Source organism: Furipterus horrens, unplaced genomic scaffold, assembly GCF_987537825.1.
Source record: "Furipterus horrens unplaced genomic scaffold, mFurHor1.1.pri manual_scaffold_12, whole genome shotgun sequence".
NCBI lineage: Eukaryota > Metazoa > Chordata > Mammalia > Chiroptera > Furipteridae > Furipterus > Furipterus horrens.
In genome coordinates, this window is record NW_028327182.1 from 48,505,835 (window position 1) to 48,525,686 (window position 19,852).

General features: G+C 40.0%; 1 protein-coding gene across 8 annotated transcripts in view; it reads left to right on the forward strand.

Moving 5' to 3' along the window:
* The first annotated feature begins 6,820 nt into the window (after positions 1-6,820).
* The window catches only part of SLC25A30 (solute carrier family 25 member 30), a 30,456-nt gene continuing 17,424 nt past the window's right edge, over positions 6,821-19,852 (forward strand). For all 8 annotated transcript variants that reach the window (XR_016507434.1, XR_016507431.1, XR_016507432.1 and 5 more), the window contains exons 1-5: positions 6,821-6,903; positions 12,588-12,708; positions 13,891-14,038; positions 17,949-18,043; positions 18,910-18,995. Coding sequence is in view for 4 of the 8 variants with exons in the window: in XM_090258418.1 (XP_090114544.1) it covers positions 12,639-12,708; positions 13,891-14,038; positions 17,949-18,043; positions 18,910-18,995 (399 nt within the window). In the remaining 4 variants the exon portion in view is untranslated. The remainder of the gene's footprint in view (positions 6,904-12,587; positions 12,709-13,890; positions 14,039-17,948; positions 18,044-18,909; positions 18,996-19,852) is intronic.

Consider the following 19,852-nt stretch of genomic DNA (forward strand, 5'->3'; position numbering starts at 1 on the left):
AATTCAGTGCTTTGTATGCATGTGCCTCATGGTCATGAGTCTGGAAATGACTTGGTGAGATGAGAGTGGAGTTAGAAAAAGTCATGTAATGCTTTCCCTGCTCTAGCAAGGAATGACTTTTCCCACATGTTGGTAATTAGACTTTTAAAAAATTATATCACTGAATATTTTTATTTTAAAGAGTAGAAGCACTGATTGTCAGTTTAACAACAACAAACTTACAGTCATTCAGTTACCCAGATTTACCTTTCAAATCAAAAGTCACCTTAGTTTTACAACTTCTTAGCTACTTTTCAGAAAGAACAAACCCATTTCTGGGAAAACTATAGAATATGAAAGCAAGCCAAATATAGGCACATATCTTAATAAACACTAAAAATATGATAAAACAAGTTTAATTTGAAACTAATATGCTTCTAATTTTTAAAAAAATTTTAATTACAGTTTACAATCAATATTATTTTGTATTAGTTTCAGGTGTACAGCATAACGATTGAAATATAGACTTTTTACAGCAGGATTCAAGTGATACTTCAAACTGTGTTGATTTCAAAACAGTGTGTAGACAACACACCAGGGATTCAGAGTTCAAGTTGGAAACTAGAAGAGGGATTGTTTAAGCCCAAACTGAATCCTGAGCTGGAGAAACAGGAGAAGGGAATGAGAGCAAGATGGCCCTGGGCTCCTGGAATCTCAATTCTTTCTTCTGTAATAAGGAGGAGAATTTTGCTGGAGGAGTATTTTGTATTAACAGATGCAGCTTTTATACATATGCATTTACTCTTTGACCCAGCAATTCCACTTCTGGGAATTTACCCTGAAGCTACACCTCCTCCAATAAAAATTCTATGCAAAAGTTTATTCATTATATCATTATTTTTCATAGCAAAATATTGTCATATGTATTAGTTTTCTTTTGCTGCATAATCCATTACCACAAGCTTAAAGCAACACCCATGTATTAGCTCACAGTTCTGTGGATCAGCGGTGAGCATCATGTGGCTGTTTTCAGGATATAGTTTCTTGTGGTAGGAGGATTAAGGTGGCTTTGCCTGACTGACTGTCAACCAGGGGCCACTCTCAGCTCCTAGAGGCCACCTGCATTCTTTGCCATGCAACTCTGTCTTCAAACTGTATCAGATCTTTTCTGTGATTTGAAGCTCTGATTTTTCTTCTGAGACCAGGTAGAGAAAACTCTGCTTTTAAAATTAGGTCAGGCCCACTGGACAATCTTGCTCTCATAGGGTCAATTGATTTGGGACTTTAATACATATGCAAAACCCTTTCATAGCCACGCCTAGATTAGTGCTTGACTGAATAACTTGGAGAAGATGTATGTACACCAGGGGCTATCACACCATAGAAAGCTGAATAAATACCGTGAGTTCATTCACACAGTGGAAAACTATGCTACAGCAATAAAGAATGAGAAAGACCTTGTTGAACTGCTCTGGAGTGATTTCTGGGATATGTTGTATATATATTGTTATGTGAAGAAGGCAAGGTGGAATAAAATGTGCTGCCTTTCATGTAAGAAAGAAGGAGTGGTAAGAAAAAAAATATCTATATTGGCAGCCTCTAAGATGGCCTCAGTGAATCTTGCTTCTTGTTTTTAATGCCCGTATGTAATCTTTCCCCTTGAATGTGAGCTGGACTTATTTCTAGCAAACAGAGTGTAGCAGAAGTAGTGTTACAGAGTGTGTGTGTGTGTGGGGGGTCTCCAAAAACCCCCAGAGCCTGCAGGTTGGGGGATGGGGAAAAGGGAACAGCTTTTAAGACGCCTTTGCATGACTATGGCTAGAAGCTTAGTGTCTCAGTTATGCAAATGGCTTTGGTTCTTCCAAGGCCCCAAGAAAATGGAAGTGGTTTTGACCATGGAATGTGTATGGAAAGAGGATACAGAGCCTGCACAAGGTTCTGCGAATGGTCAGAACTGGTTACCACACCCACTGCATGGATGCAGTCAGGGGTTTAAAAATAAGCGGCAGACATTTTAGTGAGGTTCTCCATGCGGTTTTGAGATGGAGGTTCTCCATGCGGTTTTGAGAAGGAAGTTCTCCATGTGGTTTTGAGAAGAGAGGTTCTCCATGAGGCTTTGAAAGGGCAAAGGGAGAACCATGCGTGATCCAGTGCAGCATGGCACATATTTTTCTGGACTGTTATATAAAGGCTGATGAAACCATACCCCAGATCCTGAAGGAGACAGCTGACAGATAAGGGATGGGGCACTTCTGGGCAGGTTTTTGGCTTCTAGCCTTTTGGGGAGCAAGGCAAGTGCTGGGTCCCGTGGGAGAACAGGGCTCTGAGCTGAAGTGCTCACTGCCCTCCTCAGGTTGGAATATTGTAAATAAAGACCTGTTTTCCTGAACACTAGTTGTTGGCATACCTCTTCAGGGGAAAGGCTAAGGGAGTAAACCCTGACAGAAAATCCGGAGCCGGAGTCCCTAAGGCGGTTTGACGTTGTAGTCAACACCGGCAACTCCTGCGGCGCACCTGAAGCCAAGCTGTATTGACTCCGTCTTTCCCTTGGACCCTTCAGCTGCGAAGAGAGGGGGGGTCTGCTGCATGGGCAACAGCAGACCCTCCATATCACCCTGCCCAGGCTCTGTAGCTTCAGCTTCACTGGAGAGGACACTCCAGCGTCATCGCAAGATGTCGATTCAACACGGGAGGAGACAGATACCGTGTCACTCCCGAGTCGGACTGCACAGCCATTCTCGGCGGTGCAGATAGACTCTTAAGAAGCTACACCATCGTCTCTCGAGACGGACGGCTGCCGACGAGTTGTTGGGTTTTACACCAAGGCGCCATGAGAAAGAACTCCCTTTTGCTCTGTACCAGTTTTGGCGACCCCAGATGGGACTGATGGAACCTTTAGACAGGTTCGCTCTGTAACAGTAGTGGGATATCACTAGTGAATTAGGTCACAAAAGTATTGTGGCTTTTATCTTGGAATCTTGCTTTCTCTCTTTCCTCTCTCTCTCTAGGGCAAAGTAAGCTACCATGTTATGAGTAGTTTTATGAAGAGGCCACAGTGCAAGAAAGTGTTAAACCTAACTATTGTGGGTTGAAGTGTGACTCCCCAAAAGGTGTGTTGAAGTCCTAACACACACCCTGTACCCGTGAATGTGAACTTATTTGGAAATAAGTTCATTGTAGATGTAATCAAGTTAAGATGAAATCAGACTGGATTAGGGTGGACCCTAATCCAATTACTGGTGTCCTTATAAGAAGGGTGTTTGGACATAGAGAAACACAGACACAGAGAGAAGAACGCCATGTGAAGGCAGATGCAGAAATTGGAGTTATGCTGTTGCAAGCCAAGAATGCCAAGGATAGCTAGCAACTGCTCGAAGCCAGGAGAACAGCAAACAAGGATTCTCCCTGAGAACCCTCCATAAGAACATGGCCCTGCAGACATCCTGATTTTGGACTCCTAATTTTCAGAACTGTGAGAGAATAAATTCCTATTTTTAAAAGGCAGCCAGTTGATGGCAATTTGTTATAGCAGCCCCAGGAAACTAAGACACTGGTTGAGAGTCAGTGAGGACCTGAGGTCAGCCAACAGCCACATGAGTGAGCTTGAAAGAGGATCTTCTGAGGCCTGCCAACAGCCAGGTTGAGTGAGCTTGGAAGCAGATCCTCACTCAGTCAGTCAAGCCTTGAGATTGTAGGGGCACCAAATATTCCCTGTAAAAAGTTTCAATATGTAAGTATGTAAAGGCTTTAAATGTTCTTTGTAAGAAGTAGCAAGGACTTCCTAAAAGGCTTTGAAAAAAGGAATGTAAGGAGTGTTATAGCAATTAGTGATTTACAAGCTAAAAGCACCTCAGCCTCTATCACCTCCCATTTACTAGTGTCTCGTTTATAACATTTGTGAAGGTCGTGCTTTGCAGAATGTCTAGCCCTTTGAAAATAAATTGCTTCACAGGGAGTTTGTCCCTGGCTGAAGAGCTATGCTGCCGCTAGAGATAACCTTATAGCCTTGCGAATTTCTGTTCCTGTTACTGCCAAGACATTCCTGCAGTCCAGCCCAGCCTCCTCTTCCTAAGGCTGTTTCCCGCCAAGGAAGAAACAAAGAGACTGCACGAGTATAAAAACCCGGCATTTAGACTCCATTGTAGGTTGGAGCATGTTAGAGACCTGCTCAGGGTCTGCCTAACTCCTGGCCATTATTAAAAATCCTTTGCTTAACTTTATACACTGCTTCAGAGTGTTCAATCTCGCCTATGTAGCCATAACAAGATGACTGCGACCCCAAGTGCCACCTTGATTGCATTCTTGTGAGAGACCTGGAGCCAGAGGTACTACCTAAGGCACTCTGGATTTCTGATTCACAGAAACTATGAGGTAATAAATGTTTGCTGTTCTAAGCTTCTAAGCTCAGTTATACAGCAATAAATAACTATCACATATATAGCTATATATTGTTAATTTGAGAAGGATGGACGAATAAACTAGGAACTAATGATAATGGTTACTGATAGGAGGTGAGTAGGAACAAAGTACAAGGAATAGAAAAGAACTCCTACATTCAGAAATGAAGTTGAATAAAAAGAATGAAAAAAAAAGCAAATTCTAAAATTGATGCAAATAAAAACCTAACAATATATCAAATTAATAACATAATCATATTAAAAAGAAAATTAACTTAAGTAACTTGAACACAGTCCTCTAACTGCTTAACATTTGGAAGGATGTATCTGTAGGTGTGCAGAATGAGTCACCTTAAGATGTGCCTCTATGGTATGCAGATTGTTTGAGCTAAAGGCAACCAAGACCCTGTGGGCTCAAGAGAAACTTTTGTGTCCCCACTCTTAAATACCCAGAACTTAAATTAGGGGCCTTGCACATAATAAGAGATTATCAGAGAGAACATTTTTTGACATATCTACAGCACAGGGCAAATTTCTAATTACTGAACAACCATTCTTTTTATCTATTCTTCTGCAATGACCTTCCTTCTCTCTAAAGTTCCAGGGTGCCTTAACTCATTCTCAGCTTAGAATGCCATATCTGCTTCATTTTAACTTTCTGTTTCTGAAACTTTCTTGTATATGGAGTTTCCATACATTTTTAATTAAATTTGGTCATTTTCTCTTGCTAATCTGTCTTGTGTCTATTTAATTATTAGACCCTTGAGGGTAGAGGAAAGTTTCTTCAAGATAAAAAGAACTGCAAAAAAAAATTCTTGAACTCAGAAAGTTTGTTGCTGGTGATAGAATGGCAAGAAGTATTCAATGTGATGAAAAGCAAGGAGCTACAACCAAGATTACTCTATCCAGCAAAGCTATCATTTAGAATGGAAGGGCAGATAAGTGTTTCCCAGACAAGGTAAAGCTGAAGGAGTTCATTCTCACCAAGTCATTATTATATGAAATGTTAAAGGGACTTACTTAAAAAAAGAAGATCAAAACTATGAACACTAAAATGAAAACAAACTCACAACTATAAACAACTGAATCTAAAAAATAAAAACAAAATTCAACAAACCAGAATAGGAACAGAATCATAGGCATGGGGATCATCTGGAGGGTTATCAGCTGGGAGGGGTGAGGGGGAGAAATGGGGAAATGGTGCAGGGATTAAGAAGCATAATTGGTTGGTACAAAATAGACAGGGGAAAGTTAAGAATAATGTAGGGAAGGGTGAAGCCAAAGAATTTATATGCCCGACCTATGGACATGAACTAAAGGGGGTGGGATTGCTGGGGGAAGGGGCGTACTGGGCAGAGGAGAGCAAAGGGGAAAAAAATTGGGACTACTGTAACAACATAATCAATAAAATATACTTAAAAAATATGAACTATGTTAAAACCATATCCAGACGTAGGATATATTGTTTAATGTTTTATATCTGTATCTATATGTATCTATATGAATATATATATTGGGTTGGCCAAAAATTTCGCTCACTTTTTTCTGTATGATGGCTCTAGTAGTGCTCAGTTGTCTTTACTTCATTTGAAACAATTTTGTTAGATTGTATTGTGACAGATGTCATATCAGTGCAATTAAAACAACTTATCAAATTTGGTGAATTTTTGTGGTCATTTTATTTTTATATTTTTAAAATTACTGATCCAAAAAATGAACAAAATCTTACCATTTGGGACAAATGGATAGACCTAGAGAGTATTATGCTAAGTGAAATAAGTCAGAGAAAGACAAATACCATTTCACCTACATATGGAATCTAAAAAACAAAAGAAAGGAACAAACAGACACAAATTCATAGACACAGAGAACAAACTGATGGGAGGGAGTTTGGGAGGATGGTGAAGAGGTGAAAGAATTAATACAGACTGGTAATCACAAAATAGTCAAGGGGGATATAAAGTACAGCATAGATAATATAGTCAATGATATTGTAATAATTGCACTGTGCCAGGTGGATACTGGACTTACGGGGAATCACTTCTTAAGTTGTATAAATGTCTAACACTGTGCTGAACACCTGAAACTTATATAATATTAAATGTTAACTGTAATTGAAAAAAAAAGTGCAGTTCAGAGGGCAGGAAGAATCAGCGCCATGAGGGGGATCCTTTTCCGTGGCTCTCCCACATTCACAAGGTTGCTTCTCCACCGCAAATTCGAGCTCAGAGGCCTCAGGAGGCGCTCGGAATCCCGCGCTGCACCCACGACGTGCAGTGTGCAGCGAACTAGGTGTCCGGCTCCTCTCCAGCCCCTGGCCGCGGGGTACCATGGGTGTGGCTGGGCGGGGCAGTGGCGAGAGAGGCCAATGGGAGCCAAGGCTCAGGGCGGGCCGGGGCGGGCCTGCGCGCGGGCTTCCGGGCCTCCGCGCTGCTCTACTGACTTTTCTTCAGCTTCCGGGTTGCTGGCGGCTCTTGCCACCTAGTAAGGCTCTGGGTAGGAAAGGGTGCAGATCCGGGGCCACCAGGTGAGTTTCTGGCCACCCAGCTGCAGCCGAGGTGGCTGCTTGTCGCTCCCTCCGGGTCACCCCTCCTCTGGTCCGTCCTGCTTTCCCGCGGCGTCTGGAACTAGCTGGTGCTGCCCCTCGGGGCGGCGGGGGCTGTGTGCTGGGACTGTGGGTGGGACTGCGGCCTTGGAGAGACCCGGAGCGGCCAGGCTCGCTTCGAGCTGCCTCTGCCCTCCGGTTCGCGTGCTGGGCCGGGCTCAGTGGGGCGCTAGGTTTCGCAGTTGGTTCCTGCTGCTCGCGATCAGGTGGGTTCCCCTGGAGCTCAGGCTCCCAGGCCTCATTACCTGGCGGTGTGGGATGACGTCTGTTCCGCCGTCACTGAGATCCGAGTCAGGGGCCCGTCTGGCATCTCTTGCCTCCGCGGCGTGTTGCGTCGGCCTCTGCATCCCGGCCACTCGAGCCTGATTCAGAGTATGCAGCCCGAGCACCGGCGAGCTGCTGCTCTGGGAAATGGCACGCTGTACTTTGAATGGCTCCGAGAACACGCCAGGTCGGCTCATGTTCGCAAGGACAGGTTGAATTAATTTGCTCGAGAAGTTAATGTAGCTCTGGATTTTAGCGTCTTTCTAGGTTAAGTAATTTCGTGTAAAGCAGTTGCAATGAACAGCATTATTGTGCCTGCGCAAGAATAGCGAAACAATGTCGGGACTGCCGGCAGATTCTAGCTTCATCTTCCTCAAGTGGTGAGAAAAGTTGAAAGCCATAAATTCGGGTCTTGGTTTTGTGGCTGTCTAGTTTTGTCACCATGGGATGAGTTAAGTCATACAAAGTGAAATACAGTTCCTAATATTCCTTTAAAATTCACGTTTATAAGCCTGTGATGAGCTTATTTTTTGTCCTGTGCCCTTAAAAAGAAAGAAAAAGGAAATGCTCATGAAAGACAGTACTGCAGGGAACAAAGATTTATAAGTGCACTGAACTTTGGAGACTGTGATTACAGTTTAGGACTCAGACTGAAATGGGAACACAAAATTGAAAAAACTTATCCAGAATTAATTATGTTAGAGAATTATTAACCTTCCTTTGCAGCTGTACAAGTATGGTAAGGAGAAAATAAGTGCTGAAGTAAGAGAAAATATAGTTAAGAGGTTATGTAATTTAGCACATTTCCTAAGTGTAGGGAGAATCCTTTGGAATTCATAATTTGTATAGACATTTCACTCAGGTAACACGTAAAAAAATAGTTTGTATTTCCCCTGCAAGAAAACCTTACACTTATTCTGAATTTCAGAATTCCCTACCTTCCCACAGGCCAATACTTTTTAACAGCCTTTGGGAAATAGTGTTTGGCGTTGTAGTAATGGAGGAAAGATCATGTGTTCCTTCAAGGAGACCTTAGTTTGAGTACTTTGTAGCTGTGTGATTAGGGAAAGCCACTCTTCCTCTCTGAGGCTGTATTTCTTCAATTGTGAAATGTGGATAATTATACCTCTTTCATGGAGTTGTGATGATTAAATAAAATCCTTTAAGTGGAAAACATACAGCAATGCCTGATGTATCAGATATTCAGTACTGATATCTATTGTTGTTAGTATTGTGTTCAGAAGGCAGCAAAGAGAAGTAGTCTCTGGGTGTAAGGCTAGAGGTGCCTAAAGAGAAGCACAGAGTGGGAAGTTGATTGACAGCCACTGCTACACCTGACACAGTTTTTACCAAGTTGCTGAGATGTGGCCCAACCACTAGTGATTGCTAAGGACACATCAAATCTACCTGACTGTGTTGGGCTGTCAGTCTTGGCACTTCATCAAGTTTGGGATTTTTCCCCAAAATTGTGCTAGGAAGTTAAGGAATGTGTGTTTGGAAAACTCCTCCGAAGAGAACTCAAAAACAGAGACATGGTTTAGTTTACTGAACAGAGCTTTCAGCCTAGGATAACTGAATCCCTGTCCCAGCTGGCCGTGATCAGTATATCTTACTGGACATTCCAGTCTTTGTTAGAACCCATGCTTATTTGGATGTTTGACCAAATACTGATGCTCTCTGGTTGTTATCTGAACCAAATTATTAGACATAACAAATATTAACTTGGGAAGGCACAGTAGTCTTAACTGCTCAGGGATTTATTCTTAGCATTAGGAAAGGAAAGGAGAAGAACCCAAAGTTTTTTTTCTCTCTTCCTATCAAATTTTTTAAAATTGTAATTGAACAGAAAGTATTTTCTTAGAGTTTAACTCAGGATGCAGGAGTAGACACTTATTTGTGGTGGTACATCTGAATAGTAACTAATGGGTGGGTCCACCATCCCATGTGATTTAAAACCATAGGGAGGCAATTCCACAACGATTTTGAGCTCTTGTTGAGTATTTACAGATGAGTATAACTCAGAACCTCTGGGTTGTAATCTAACTAAAAACTTAATATCAAGACCAACAGAAGAAAAAGAAGCCAAATCCCATTAAAACTAAACTAGCAAAACAAAAATGTAGTGACAGGAAACCAGGAAGTTACCCAGTAAGATGGCATGAGGTCTTAATGACAATATAGTCTTTAAAAATGATTTTATTTTAAACCCTGGCTGCTATGGTTCAGTGGATTGAGCGTCGGCCTGCGAGCCAAGTGTCGCTGGTTCGATTCCCAGTCAGGGCACATGACTAGGTCCCATGTCAGGTCCCCAGTTGGGGGCGCAAGGGAGAGGCAACCACACAGTGATGTTTCTCCCCCCTCCTTTCCCCCTCCCTAAAAATAAATAAATAAATAATTTAAAAAATTTATTTTATTTTATTTATTTTTATTTTTTCCTTTTTAGAATTTGACACTGGTTAACAAAATTATACAGGCTTCAAGTGCACAATTCTACAACACATCATCTGTACCCTGTATTGTGTGGTCACCACCCCAAGTCAAGTCTCCTTCCATCACCATTTATCCCATCTATACCCACCCCTCCAACCCGTCACCCACCCCACAATCACCACACTGTTGTCCATGTCAGTTAGTTTTTTCTCTTTAAAAAATATTTTGTTTTTAAATTAAAAGTTAGTATAATCCCATTTCCCATAAATTTTTGCTGATATTTTAGAGGATATTTATTGTGCCGGTGTTGACTACAACGTCAAACCGCCTTAGGGACTCCGGCTCCGGATTTTCTGTCGGGGTTTACTCCCTTAGCCTTTCCCCTGAAGAGGTATGCCGCAAGGCAGCAGAGGTTTTTTGGAGTCAGAGTTTTCCTTCTCTGACATAATATAGTAACTGTAGAAAAAATAATTACTTAATAAGTGAATAAAAGAATGAACTATATATTGTCATCTTTGAGGATTAACTATTTAAAACAGGGATTTAAGTGATAAGTATCCCAACGTGTGATTGGCAATAATATATTTAATCCACTGATTTCAGTAACAACACAGATGCGTGGGATGGGGCCCTGATGTCTGTATTTTTAGGAAGCTCTGCAGCCAGGTTAGGAATTACTAATAAGGAGTTCTCTATGTTCCACACAGATGCTTGACGCATATGTAGTATCACAGGCAAGAAAGTAATCACATGGAGGCCAGGGAGAGGGGATAATGGGGAGCAACTGCTTAATAGTTTTCTTGTGGTATGATGAAACATTTTGGAATTAAAGGTAGTGGTTGTACAACATTGTGAATATAGTAAGTTCCAATGAATTGTTTGCTAAAATGGTTTATTTTATAGTATGAATTTCACCTCAGTAAAAATACCGTGTGAAAAAGAATCATAAACACTATTTTTGTTGCTGTGTTGGTAATATAAATTATCCCTGTTTAGGTCGACTACCTTCTGAATATTTTCTCTTAAGGCTTTTCTCAAATTAAGCACACTTTTATTGTTTATAATAGGTGTCTTATCACCAGGACCTTTTCAAAGCTGCTTAGTAATATTTTCTCCTTAATTAAAAGGTCAGCACTCCTTCATGACTGTGTACAGCCTCAAATGGTAGCAGAAGGAACCCTGCACTTGAAATCAGAACACTTGGGGTTGGGAGCCCAGCTTTGTCCTGTTTCCCGAGACTTGGCTTCCTGGTCTGTTTTTATTCTATCCCACACTTGTTGAGGGGATCCGCTGAAATAATTTATATTGTACACTTCCATATGTCATTGATATGTAATTATCAACTTGTTTTTTAACTTGAATTCAGCAAAATCCAACAATGGGTTGAAGAAGATACTTCTGGACAGTAAATTAATTATTGTATTTGTTATCATGTGCTCTTATAGTCTATAACTTAGTGTTAATCATTATATTATCCTATAATTTATTAAAGCTAAGAATTAGTTAAGTACAGATATTGAGTATTTTCAAGCATAATACAGAGATAGATTTTTAGGGACAGGGCTTGTTCTTGGTACTGAAATACATAAAGCATATGATGATTTTCTAATTCCATGCTTAGGGAGACTTCTGCCTCAGTAATTTGTAATGGTTAATGTCCATAAATGAGGAATAGCTATTGGTAGATCTATTTAGTGTGGCCTTTGGGTTGCTTGTTTTTTCGCTTAGTTTAAGCAAGCCGCTTGACTTTGTTGAAAACTGACGATCTTGTCAATAGTGATTTATGATAGGCCTCTCCTGGGAAATGTAGACTTGGGAAATTCCTAAAACATGTGGAGTAGAAACATTGGGCATATTCTTCGCTAGTAATGGTGCTAATAAATTAGAAATTTTGATTTAAATCAACAATAATTATATGTGTTAGTGTATACACAAAAGTTTAACTTGCATGTATTACCTAGTAACAGCCATGAGGCCATGTTTACCAACTAACATTGCATAAAACTGCAGAACATATAATGAATGTGGGGGACTTGGCTGTGGCAGGCATGTAAATATATGTCTCAGTGCCACCCGACCTATTAAGGGAAAGGAGGATGGAAGTCAGCATTTGTTGAATGTCTTTTCTGCTAGTTTAAAGTTATATATTTAATCTCCACAGTAGATCTAAAAGCTAGGTATTTTATTTAGCTTAGTGAATAAAAGTATGGGCTCTACCCCTAGTTGATTTTGTTGGCTGCTGTGATGATGATGATGTTGATGTTGTTGTTAACGAAGAAAAAAACCCGGAAGTTAACAGGAACTTCCCATGAAAGGAAGTGTTGTGGCTCTGACCGCAGTGTTTGCCTCTTTCCTTCACACCAAGCTGCCTCCCAGCTATTACATAATATGGGTAAGCTAACATTTATAGAGTGTAAAGTAAGAAATATTTTTTGGTAATTTTAAGTAATTGTCGTTTAACCTTGTGACACTGGGTTGCAGCTTTTATTTTGCTGTAGTACACCTGAGGGACTTCAGTGCCTCCCAGGAGGGACTCACTAAGACAGTGACAAATAGCAAATACGGAAGGACAGATTTAAGATAAAACAGACTACCCATACTGAGAAAATAGCCTCCATTGTTTTACACTGAATGCATCCACACATACCAAGGTATCAGTATACTGGATTAATTAAAGCTTGAATGAGAATTAGGCAACGGATATAGAGAGAATAGTAGTTGCTGATTTGGGGTTTAGTAGATATGGATGCTTTGCTTTATTGGGGCAAGGCTCCCATCCCAGACTTGTGCATTGTTGCAGGGGAGTTTCATTGATAGTATCTGATAGCACTCTCCAAATGAAACACAAGTTTAAAGGAGGAACTGCCTGTGTGAGAAGTTCCAACTTTGAAATATCATTCTTTTGTTCCCAGAAAGAACTGTTGGAGGTTATATTTCTGTGAATCCAAGGAGAAGGGACAGTAATGAGAATGTCGACCCTCAACTGGAAGCCCTTTGTGTATGGAGGGTTGGCCTCCATCACAGCTGAATGTGGTAAGGAGCCCGAGTGCTGGAGTCAGCTCAATTTACCTGCTGTATGTGACAGTGATTAAAACCTAAGGTCACGATTGGTGCTTGATGTGAATGTAGTTCAAGCACAGAATGGGAGATTATGAAACATTAATCTCAGAATTCAAATTTTCCTTCTTTTGGTGTGCTTCTTTTAGACAAAAGTCATTTTGGCTACTTATTGTAAATTTAGAATTCAAAGTTCAGTAGGGAGAAAGTTGAAGTCATTGACCAAACAGAAGTTTTATGAATCATTTTTGAATTACATCAGTCCCTGCTTTCCTTGTCTTTTTCATACTTTGCCCCCACCCTTAACACATTTGAGTATAAAGAAATTTGAGGAGCTCCAAGGTCTTCCCTGAGCCAAATTCCATTGGCTATCATTGTGCTGTCACTTTCTGATACCACACATGATCTATATCCTATTTGTGACTTCTTCATTAGTTGAGGTCCTGTTTATTCTTTTGTTTATTCCCTAGACTCATTCATTCAATAAATACTGATTGTGCAGCTGCCCAAGTGCCAAGTGCTAGGCCAGACACTTCATTTGCTTCCAGGGCTCAGTCACTGCTGTCCTGGGATGAAGGCTGCCCTTGAGGAGCCAGTGGGACCAGTGCCCAGGAGTGGAGGCTCATTAACCACCCACCCACGTTCCTTGTACAGTTGGGCACTCCCATTGACAAAATAAATCACATTTACTGAGTATGAGTTTTACAAATTTGGGTTGATAATCTCTTAGGCACTATATTAAACTTTACTTGCATTAACAAATTTGTTTTTAGACTATAGAACACAAAGTGAGAAACTCTTTAGAAATGAACTTATCTCTCAATAATGAATCCAATTTTAGCCTTCACATATGTAAAAAATAACTTATATTTTAAAATTGATTTCCTGGTTGTCAAAATCATTCCATGTATCTACTTTTTACAGCAGTGCAGTTTCCTCAAATTCTTTGTAGAATAAGTAAAAATGTAAAGAAAGAAAATATATTTTTGTCTTTTTTTGTTATTTTACTCTTTTGGTTCCCATTTTTTAATAGAAAAAAGATTGCAAAGTATCTGTTTCTTGGTTTACTACAGTCTAAATGATCTTCAGTAATATGTCACTATGTATCCTTAGTGGGATTTATTTTTATTAAGTGAAATTTTTCTTTAAAATTTTTAGGTACATTTCCAATTGATTTAACCAAGACACGGCTCCAGATTCAAGGCCAGATGAATGATGTGAACTTTAAAGAAATTAGGTATCGAGGAATGTTGCATGCGTTAGTGAGGATAGGCAGAGAAGAAGGCCTAAGAGCATTGTATTCAGGGTAAGTGACCTTTGTATGTTAAATTTTACTGCTGACCTTTTAAATGAAAGTCTTTCACACTAAGACTTCATAGAGAAAAAGTACAAGTTTGAGGTGTATTTAAAAAGAGCAAGTAACATGATAGATTTTTTATTTTTAATGTCAACTTTATTGTATTTGTATGTATTTTATGTAGTGAATGTTGTGGTGTTTTTATTATATTCAAATATAGATAATATAAAATTACATTTGTTTTTTTTTTTTTTTTTTTTAAGTATATTTTATTGATTATATTGTTACAATAGTTCCAATTTTTTTTCCCCTTTGCTCCCCTCCGCCCAGCACCCCCCCCCCAACAGTCCCCTCTCCAAGTCCATGCCCATGGGTCGTACATACAAGCTCTCCCGCCTCACCCTTTCATATATTCTTCTTCTTCTTTTTTTAAAATTAATTAATTAATTAGTTAAATATTTTAACAATAAAAAATAACAATTCCTCCCTCTCAGACTTAAGACCCTTTACAATCTTATAAAGGACAATGGATGAAGGTCTCGAGCTCCTCTAGCTGCTTCAAGCTGGACATGGTCGTCGTCCTACCTACCCGTGGGTCAAGAAATCCCTAATAAGAGTGGGGATGTGGAGGGGAGGGTGGCCTTCCCACAAGTGGAAGGATCGTGCAGACTCCAGGTTGGTTGGCTGTCTCTGGACAACGGCATGCTTGGTTTAGCAGGCTGGCATCCTTGTTGTGTTCTGGGGGCAACAGGGTTAAAGGACATCATTTAATCCGTACCCACTAGATGACAAAAGACAGGTATTAATTTTTCAATGTCCCACATTAGGGAAAAGAAGGGCTTCTTTGGAGGAAGGTGTGCCAGGTACATCTCACGTGTCCAAAACCCTTTTGCCCATTATACTTATTTTGGACTGAGGGAAATATTTTAGGTTTCCCCCATCTCAGGCCTCTGGGCTTTTTCTGTCCAAGCCATTAGGATAGAAAAGAGAAACCAGTTTTAAAGTGAAGCCCACAGACCACCCCGTTCTTCACCAACCCAGCCACTTAGTTCAGCCAAACCCTTGAGTCTCAGGAGGCAGCAATGCAGACAGGATTAAGTGAGGCCTATGCATACAGATAATCACTCAGGTAATGAGATTGTAGGCTTATGCCCTTTGAAAACAGAAAACACATGTTAATTTATGTAACATAACCCACATACAAGTCTCTAAATCTGTAGGACTGTCTTATCGGAAGGAAAATCCTTGTCCTTCTAATATTCACTGAACTTGCATTTCTATTCTTTATATTTTTATTCCCCCCCCACTAAAAAATTTTCTGTTTGTTTGTTTTTCCACTACAGTTGTCTCACTTTTTTTCCCCCTCTTGCTTCCCTGCACCCTGCCCCCCCCCACAGTCAGTCCCCACCCAGTTGTCCTGTTTTTTAAAAAATCCTGTAATTTAGTTTTTTACTCTGAAAATAGCTCTTCCCCCTGGCTATTATGATTTACTAACTTTTTTGCCATAATGAAAACGATGGAGTATTCTCCATGGGTAAGAGTTGCAATGAAGTACTTTTCTTTAATCCAGCATGTAATAAACAGTATGCGGTAGGCATTAGGCAGGAAAGTGAGTAAGGCAGGATCCTACCTATGTCAGCCGGAATCCCTACAAGAAACTGAATTCATTTGGGTGGTTTAAATGAAGAGAGATTAATGAAGGGACTACTTAAGGGTTAAGGGAACAAATGAAGGGCATTAAGGTACCTAAAAACCAGCAAAGTGAAAAATTGTTACCAACCTAAGGACGGGAATAGTGTAGCAGAGCCTACCAGGGCTGGAGCCTTGAAGGAACAAACAGTAGTTTTCAAGGGATGCTTTGGTAGTGTCCAGGGAGAGAAAGAAGTACCTCTACTTCTTCTTCCCTCCCATCTTCTGCAGGCTGAATCCACATGAAAGTCAGCTGACAGAGGAAGACTGGGTATTGTAGTCCATAGGCACCAGCCTCTTAGGTCATGGAGCAGAATGGAGAAGGGTCAGAGTGGATCTGGGAGGACAAATAAGGATCAGCAGCAGCACATTGTTCCTTGTCCGGCAAAGGTATCAGTCCCAGACAGTGGGAATGAGGGAGGAGGCGGGTTGTCAGGAAAGCTGCTTGATGCATGAGACACCAGCTCTTGAGGATCAAAAAGAGTTAGCCAGGTGAAGTTAGAGAGGAACTATGTTCCCACAGAACCAGTAGAATGTGCAAGAGAGCATGGTATATTCTAGAAACTGCAAGTAATTCAGCATGGATATAGCATGGGAGTTAGTGAATACCAAGAGCTGGAGATGGGAGTACTAATATGGGGTTAGGATATGGACAACCTCAGGCTATGCTAAGCACCTTGATTTTGTCCCAGACTGGTGCCTCACAGCCCTCCCACCCACCAGTCTCTGAAGGATTTTGTTTTTCAATTGAGCCAATACTTTAAATATGAGAAACTGCACATAAAAAACAGATTCAGTCTTCTCAGAGAAAATAACATCTGGGTGCATGTTCATTCATTTATGATAATAGTAACTGAAGTTAATGCTTTTTCTGATTTACCAAAACCTCTGCCACTCACACGGTATATGTATGTGAAGTTAGATATAGCCTGCTGTACTCACTACGGCTTCTATCTAGTACCTGTAAGTACTTGAGTTTGCTACACCTGTGGCAGACAGGAGCTACTGAAGGGTTTCAAGTAGAATGACCGCCACGATTAGGTTCTACTGTAAAAACATGCCTGCCTGCCATGGGAGAAAGAATTAAAGAGACTAGTAACACTGGAAGCAGGTCATCAGGTAGGAAGCAGAGACAAGGATCTGACCTGAGGGGTTGTCCTGGGAATGGAGAGAAAGAATAGAAAGCTATTTAGGGCATAGGATTGACATATTATTTGATCTAATATATGAAGGGGTTTGTGGGGAAGGAGAAGACATAGCTAATGTCTCAATTTCTGGTTTTGGCCATTGTCTAGATGGAAGTTCCATTCCATGGTCTAGGAAACAGAAGAGGAGACGTGATTGTTTAGACAGGGAATATAATTAGTTCAGTGTAGGTAGGTAGGTGTAGTACATGTGAACTGAGAAACTAGGAAGAGTTGGAAATATATCTTTGGATCAATGTTGAAAACATGAATTTAGGAGTTGTCAGTTAACCATGGGAATAGATGCGCTTACCCAGGCAGTGTGTGGAGCAAAGGGAAATGAAAGCATAGGACAGATTCTGGGAAGTCCCAGAGGACAGAGGTAGGATGCTATAGAGAGAAAAAATGGAAGAGAGTGATGTTTTGGCAGCTCAGGGACTAGACACCTGCAAGTAGCAAATACTGCAAGATGTTATTTAAGGCACTAATTGAGAAGCATCATTTATTTTAGTAACGGAGATGTCAGTTGGCCACCTGTTTTGATGGAGGAGGTGGAGGGAAGCCAGATTGCAATTCGAGAAGGAAGTGGGGAGTGCAGAAAGAGCTGGAGAGTACAGATGCCACAGGGTGGTTCTGGGGTCAGGTGGGGTAATGGGAGGGAGAGGAAATAACTGAAACAGGGCCCCAAGAAGGGAGGTGAGCACCAGTTCAAGATTGATAGATGCTTCCAAAGGCCACATTTCACCAGGCGCTTTGTGTTGAGAAAGGAAAGCCTTTTCATTTTAACATGAATGGGCAAATAGAACCACATGTTTACTTAGTTTCATTGAGAATAAATATGAGGGGCTGAGCTTTCACGTAGTGAACTAATAATTTGCTCAAGTATTTATATCCTTTTTTGATTATACCTATATATATTTTTTGAACTTTATTTTAGTGTAGTTTGTGGAAGGCAAATGGGTGATTGTATCTCTGCCTGTGGGTCTTCTAGAGGATTTTAAGTGATTTTTAGAATTTTTTAGTCCTTTTGTACATTGGTTTGACAGGATTGCCCCTGCGATGTTACGCCAGGCTTCCTATGGCACCATCAAGATAGGTACTTACCAAAGCTTGAAGCGATTATTTGTTGAACACCTAGAAGGTCAGTGGGGAATCTTTTTTTCTACTTACTGTAGACAGGAGGTGGGTTGTTTGGCTTTATTCAAGTGGTTTTGTATCAAATTTTCTTTTAACTTACTTGTGACTTTATTGCTGTTGAGGAGAGCTCTAGGTGTGAAGTCTAAATGAATTGTGCATATAGCAAGTCAGTTATCAGCTGAATGTAGGGGTATAACAGTTTAAAAGGAGCAAACCTTTTAATTAGTTGTACTCATTTCTAAAATGCTTGGACTAGAGGATATGTTGTTACAGTTCTAGCCAACTTAGAATTTTCTAAAATCATAGAAATTATTACCTGTATTTCCGAAAAGAAGTGAGTACGTTTCTTAGTGGTAAGAACTGAGTTCCTGTACTCTATTGCTGGTTGACTGTGACTTGCTTTAATCCACAGAACTTTCTCTCTTTTTTCAAAGGGGCAAGCACCAGTTAACTGGTACCTGAGAGCTAAGATGCTTTGAAAGTGTTCATTGTACTTCTAATTAAATAAGATGTACTTTAAAATTCTGTTTCCATATTATCTTATAGGAGTTTATCCTTTTTTATTCTTCTGCCAGACACACCTCATATTAATTACAGTAGTCTTTGTTTACACACAAAAGTGAATTGGTAGATGGTTACTCACTTTGCTTGATAATTTACATTCCTTTTTAGATTGCAAGAAATTTTGCTAAGTAAAATCCCTTTAGCCAGCAAAATTTCTAATCCTTTTAAAATTACTTGATTCATAAAGTATAAATTTATTTATTTTCTTAAGAGGAACAAGTATGTAAATGAGTTATACCTGTATTTGGAATATTCACATGAAGAGCTCTGTATGTATGAAAAGACAGCTAATGTCTTTGTTTACAGATGAAAACCTTCTGATAAATGTGGTCTGTGGAATTCTCTCTGGAGTCATCTCTTCAGCCATTGCCAATCCAACTGATGTTTTGAAAGTAAGCATTTCTCCCTGTATCTTCTAGGCACAATCCACATTTTCTTATTGAGAACAACGTTCAGATAATGAAAATTTGAATGTAACATACGCTCTGAATGTGTGAATCTATTTATAATTAAGTGTTGTGAAGACTAACTTATTTCCCACTGATACAGATGAGCTCAAAAGTAGAGCTTGTTTTCGAGACAAGTTTTTCTGGTGATTAAGCAGAAAACAAAATTTAAGCTTTGGTGCATTTGAATTTTTCATGGAAAATCTCCTTTGTTTTATTGGTTCATTAAAAATAGATGAGCTTCAAGTTTTACAGAAGTGTAACACATTATGTTATCTGTTAATTCAATTTTAGGAAATTTGAACACATTATGTTATCTGTTAATTCAATTTTAGGAAATACTAATGGAAATACTTAACCACAATTAGACGTAATGTATTAGATTTTCTGTTTCAGGGTTTATAGCTTTCTTAAATCCTTTTTGGAATAAGGCAAGGGTATAAACCAATTAAATAAAATAAAAATTAGTCCTGAGTTACTTTTTGAACCCTCAGATATTCCTTCTCCCTCCCCCTCCTTTTCTTTCAATATTATTTAACCAGAATTCACTATGCTTCTACCTTGTACCGTTGGAGTACTTTTGGTGTTTAGAATCCAAAAATGAGTAAGACAAAGATTCTGCTTTTAGAGAGCCTTCCCTCTGATAGGAGTTTCTGAGAAGCATTATGATTTTATATAGCAACACATTGGGTACACTACAGTTACGCACAGTGAAGGTACAACATGTGTGAAGGCACTTACCATAATTTTACCCAGTTTGGGGTAAGATTGCTAGAGAAAAATATCCATGCTTCTATTAATAT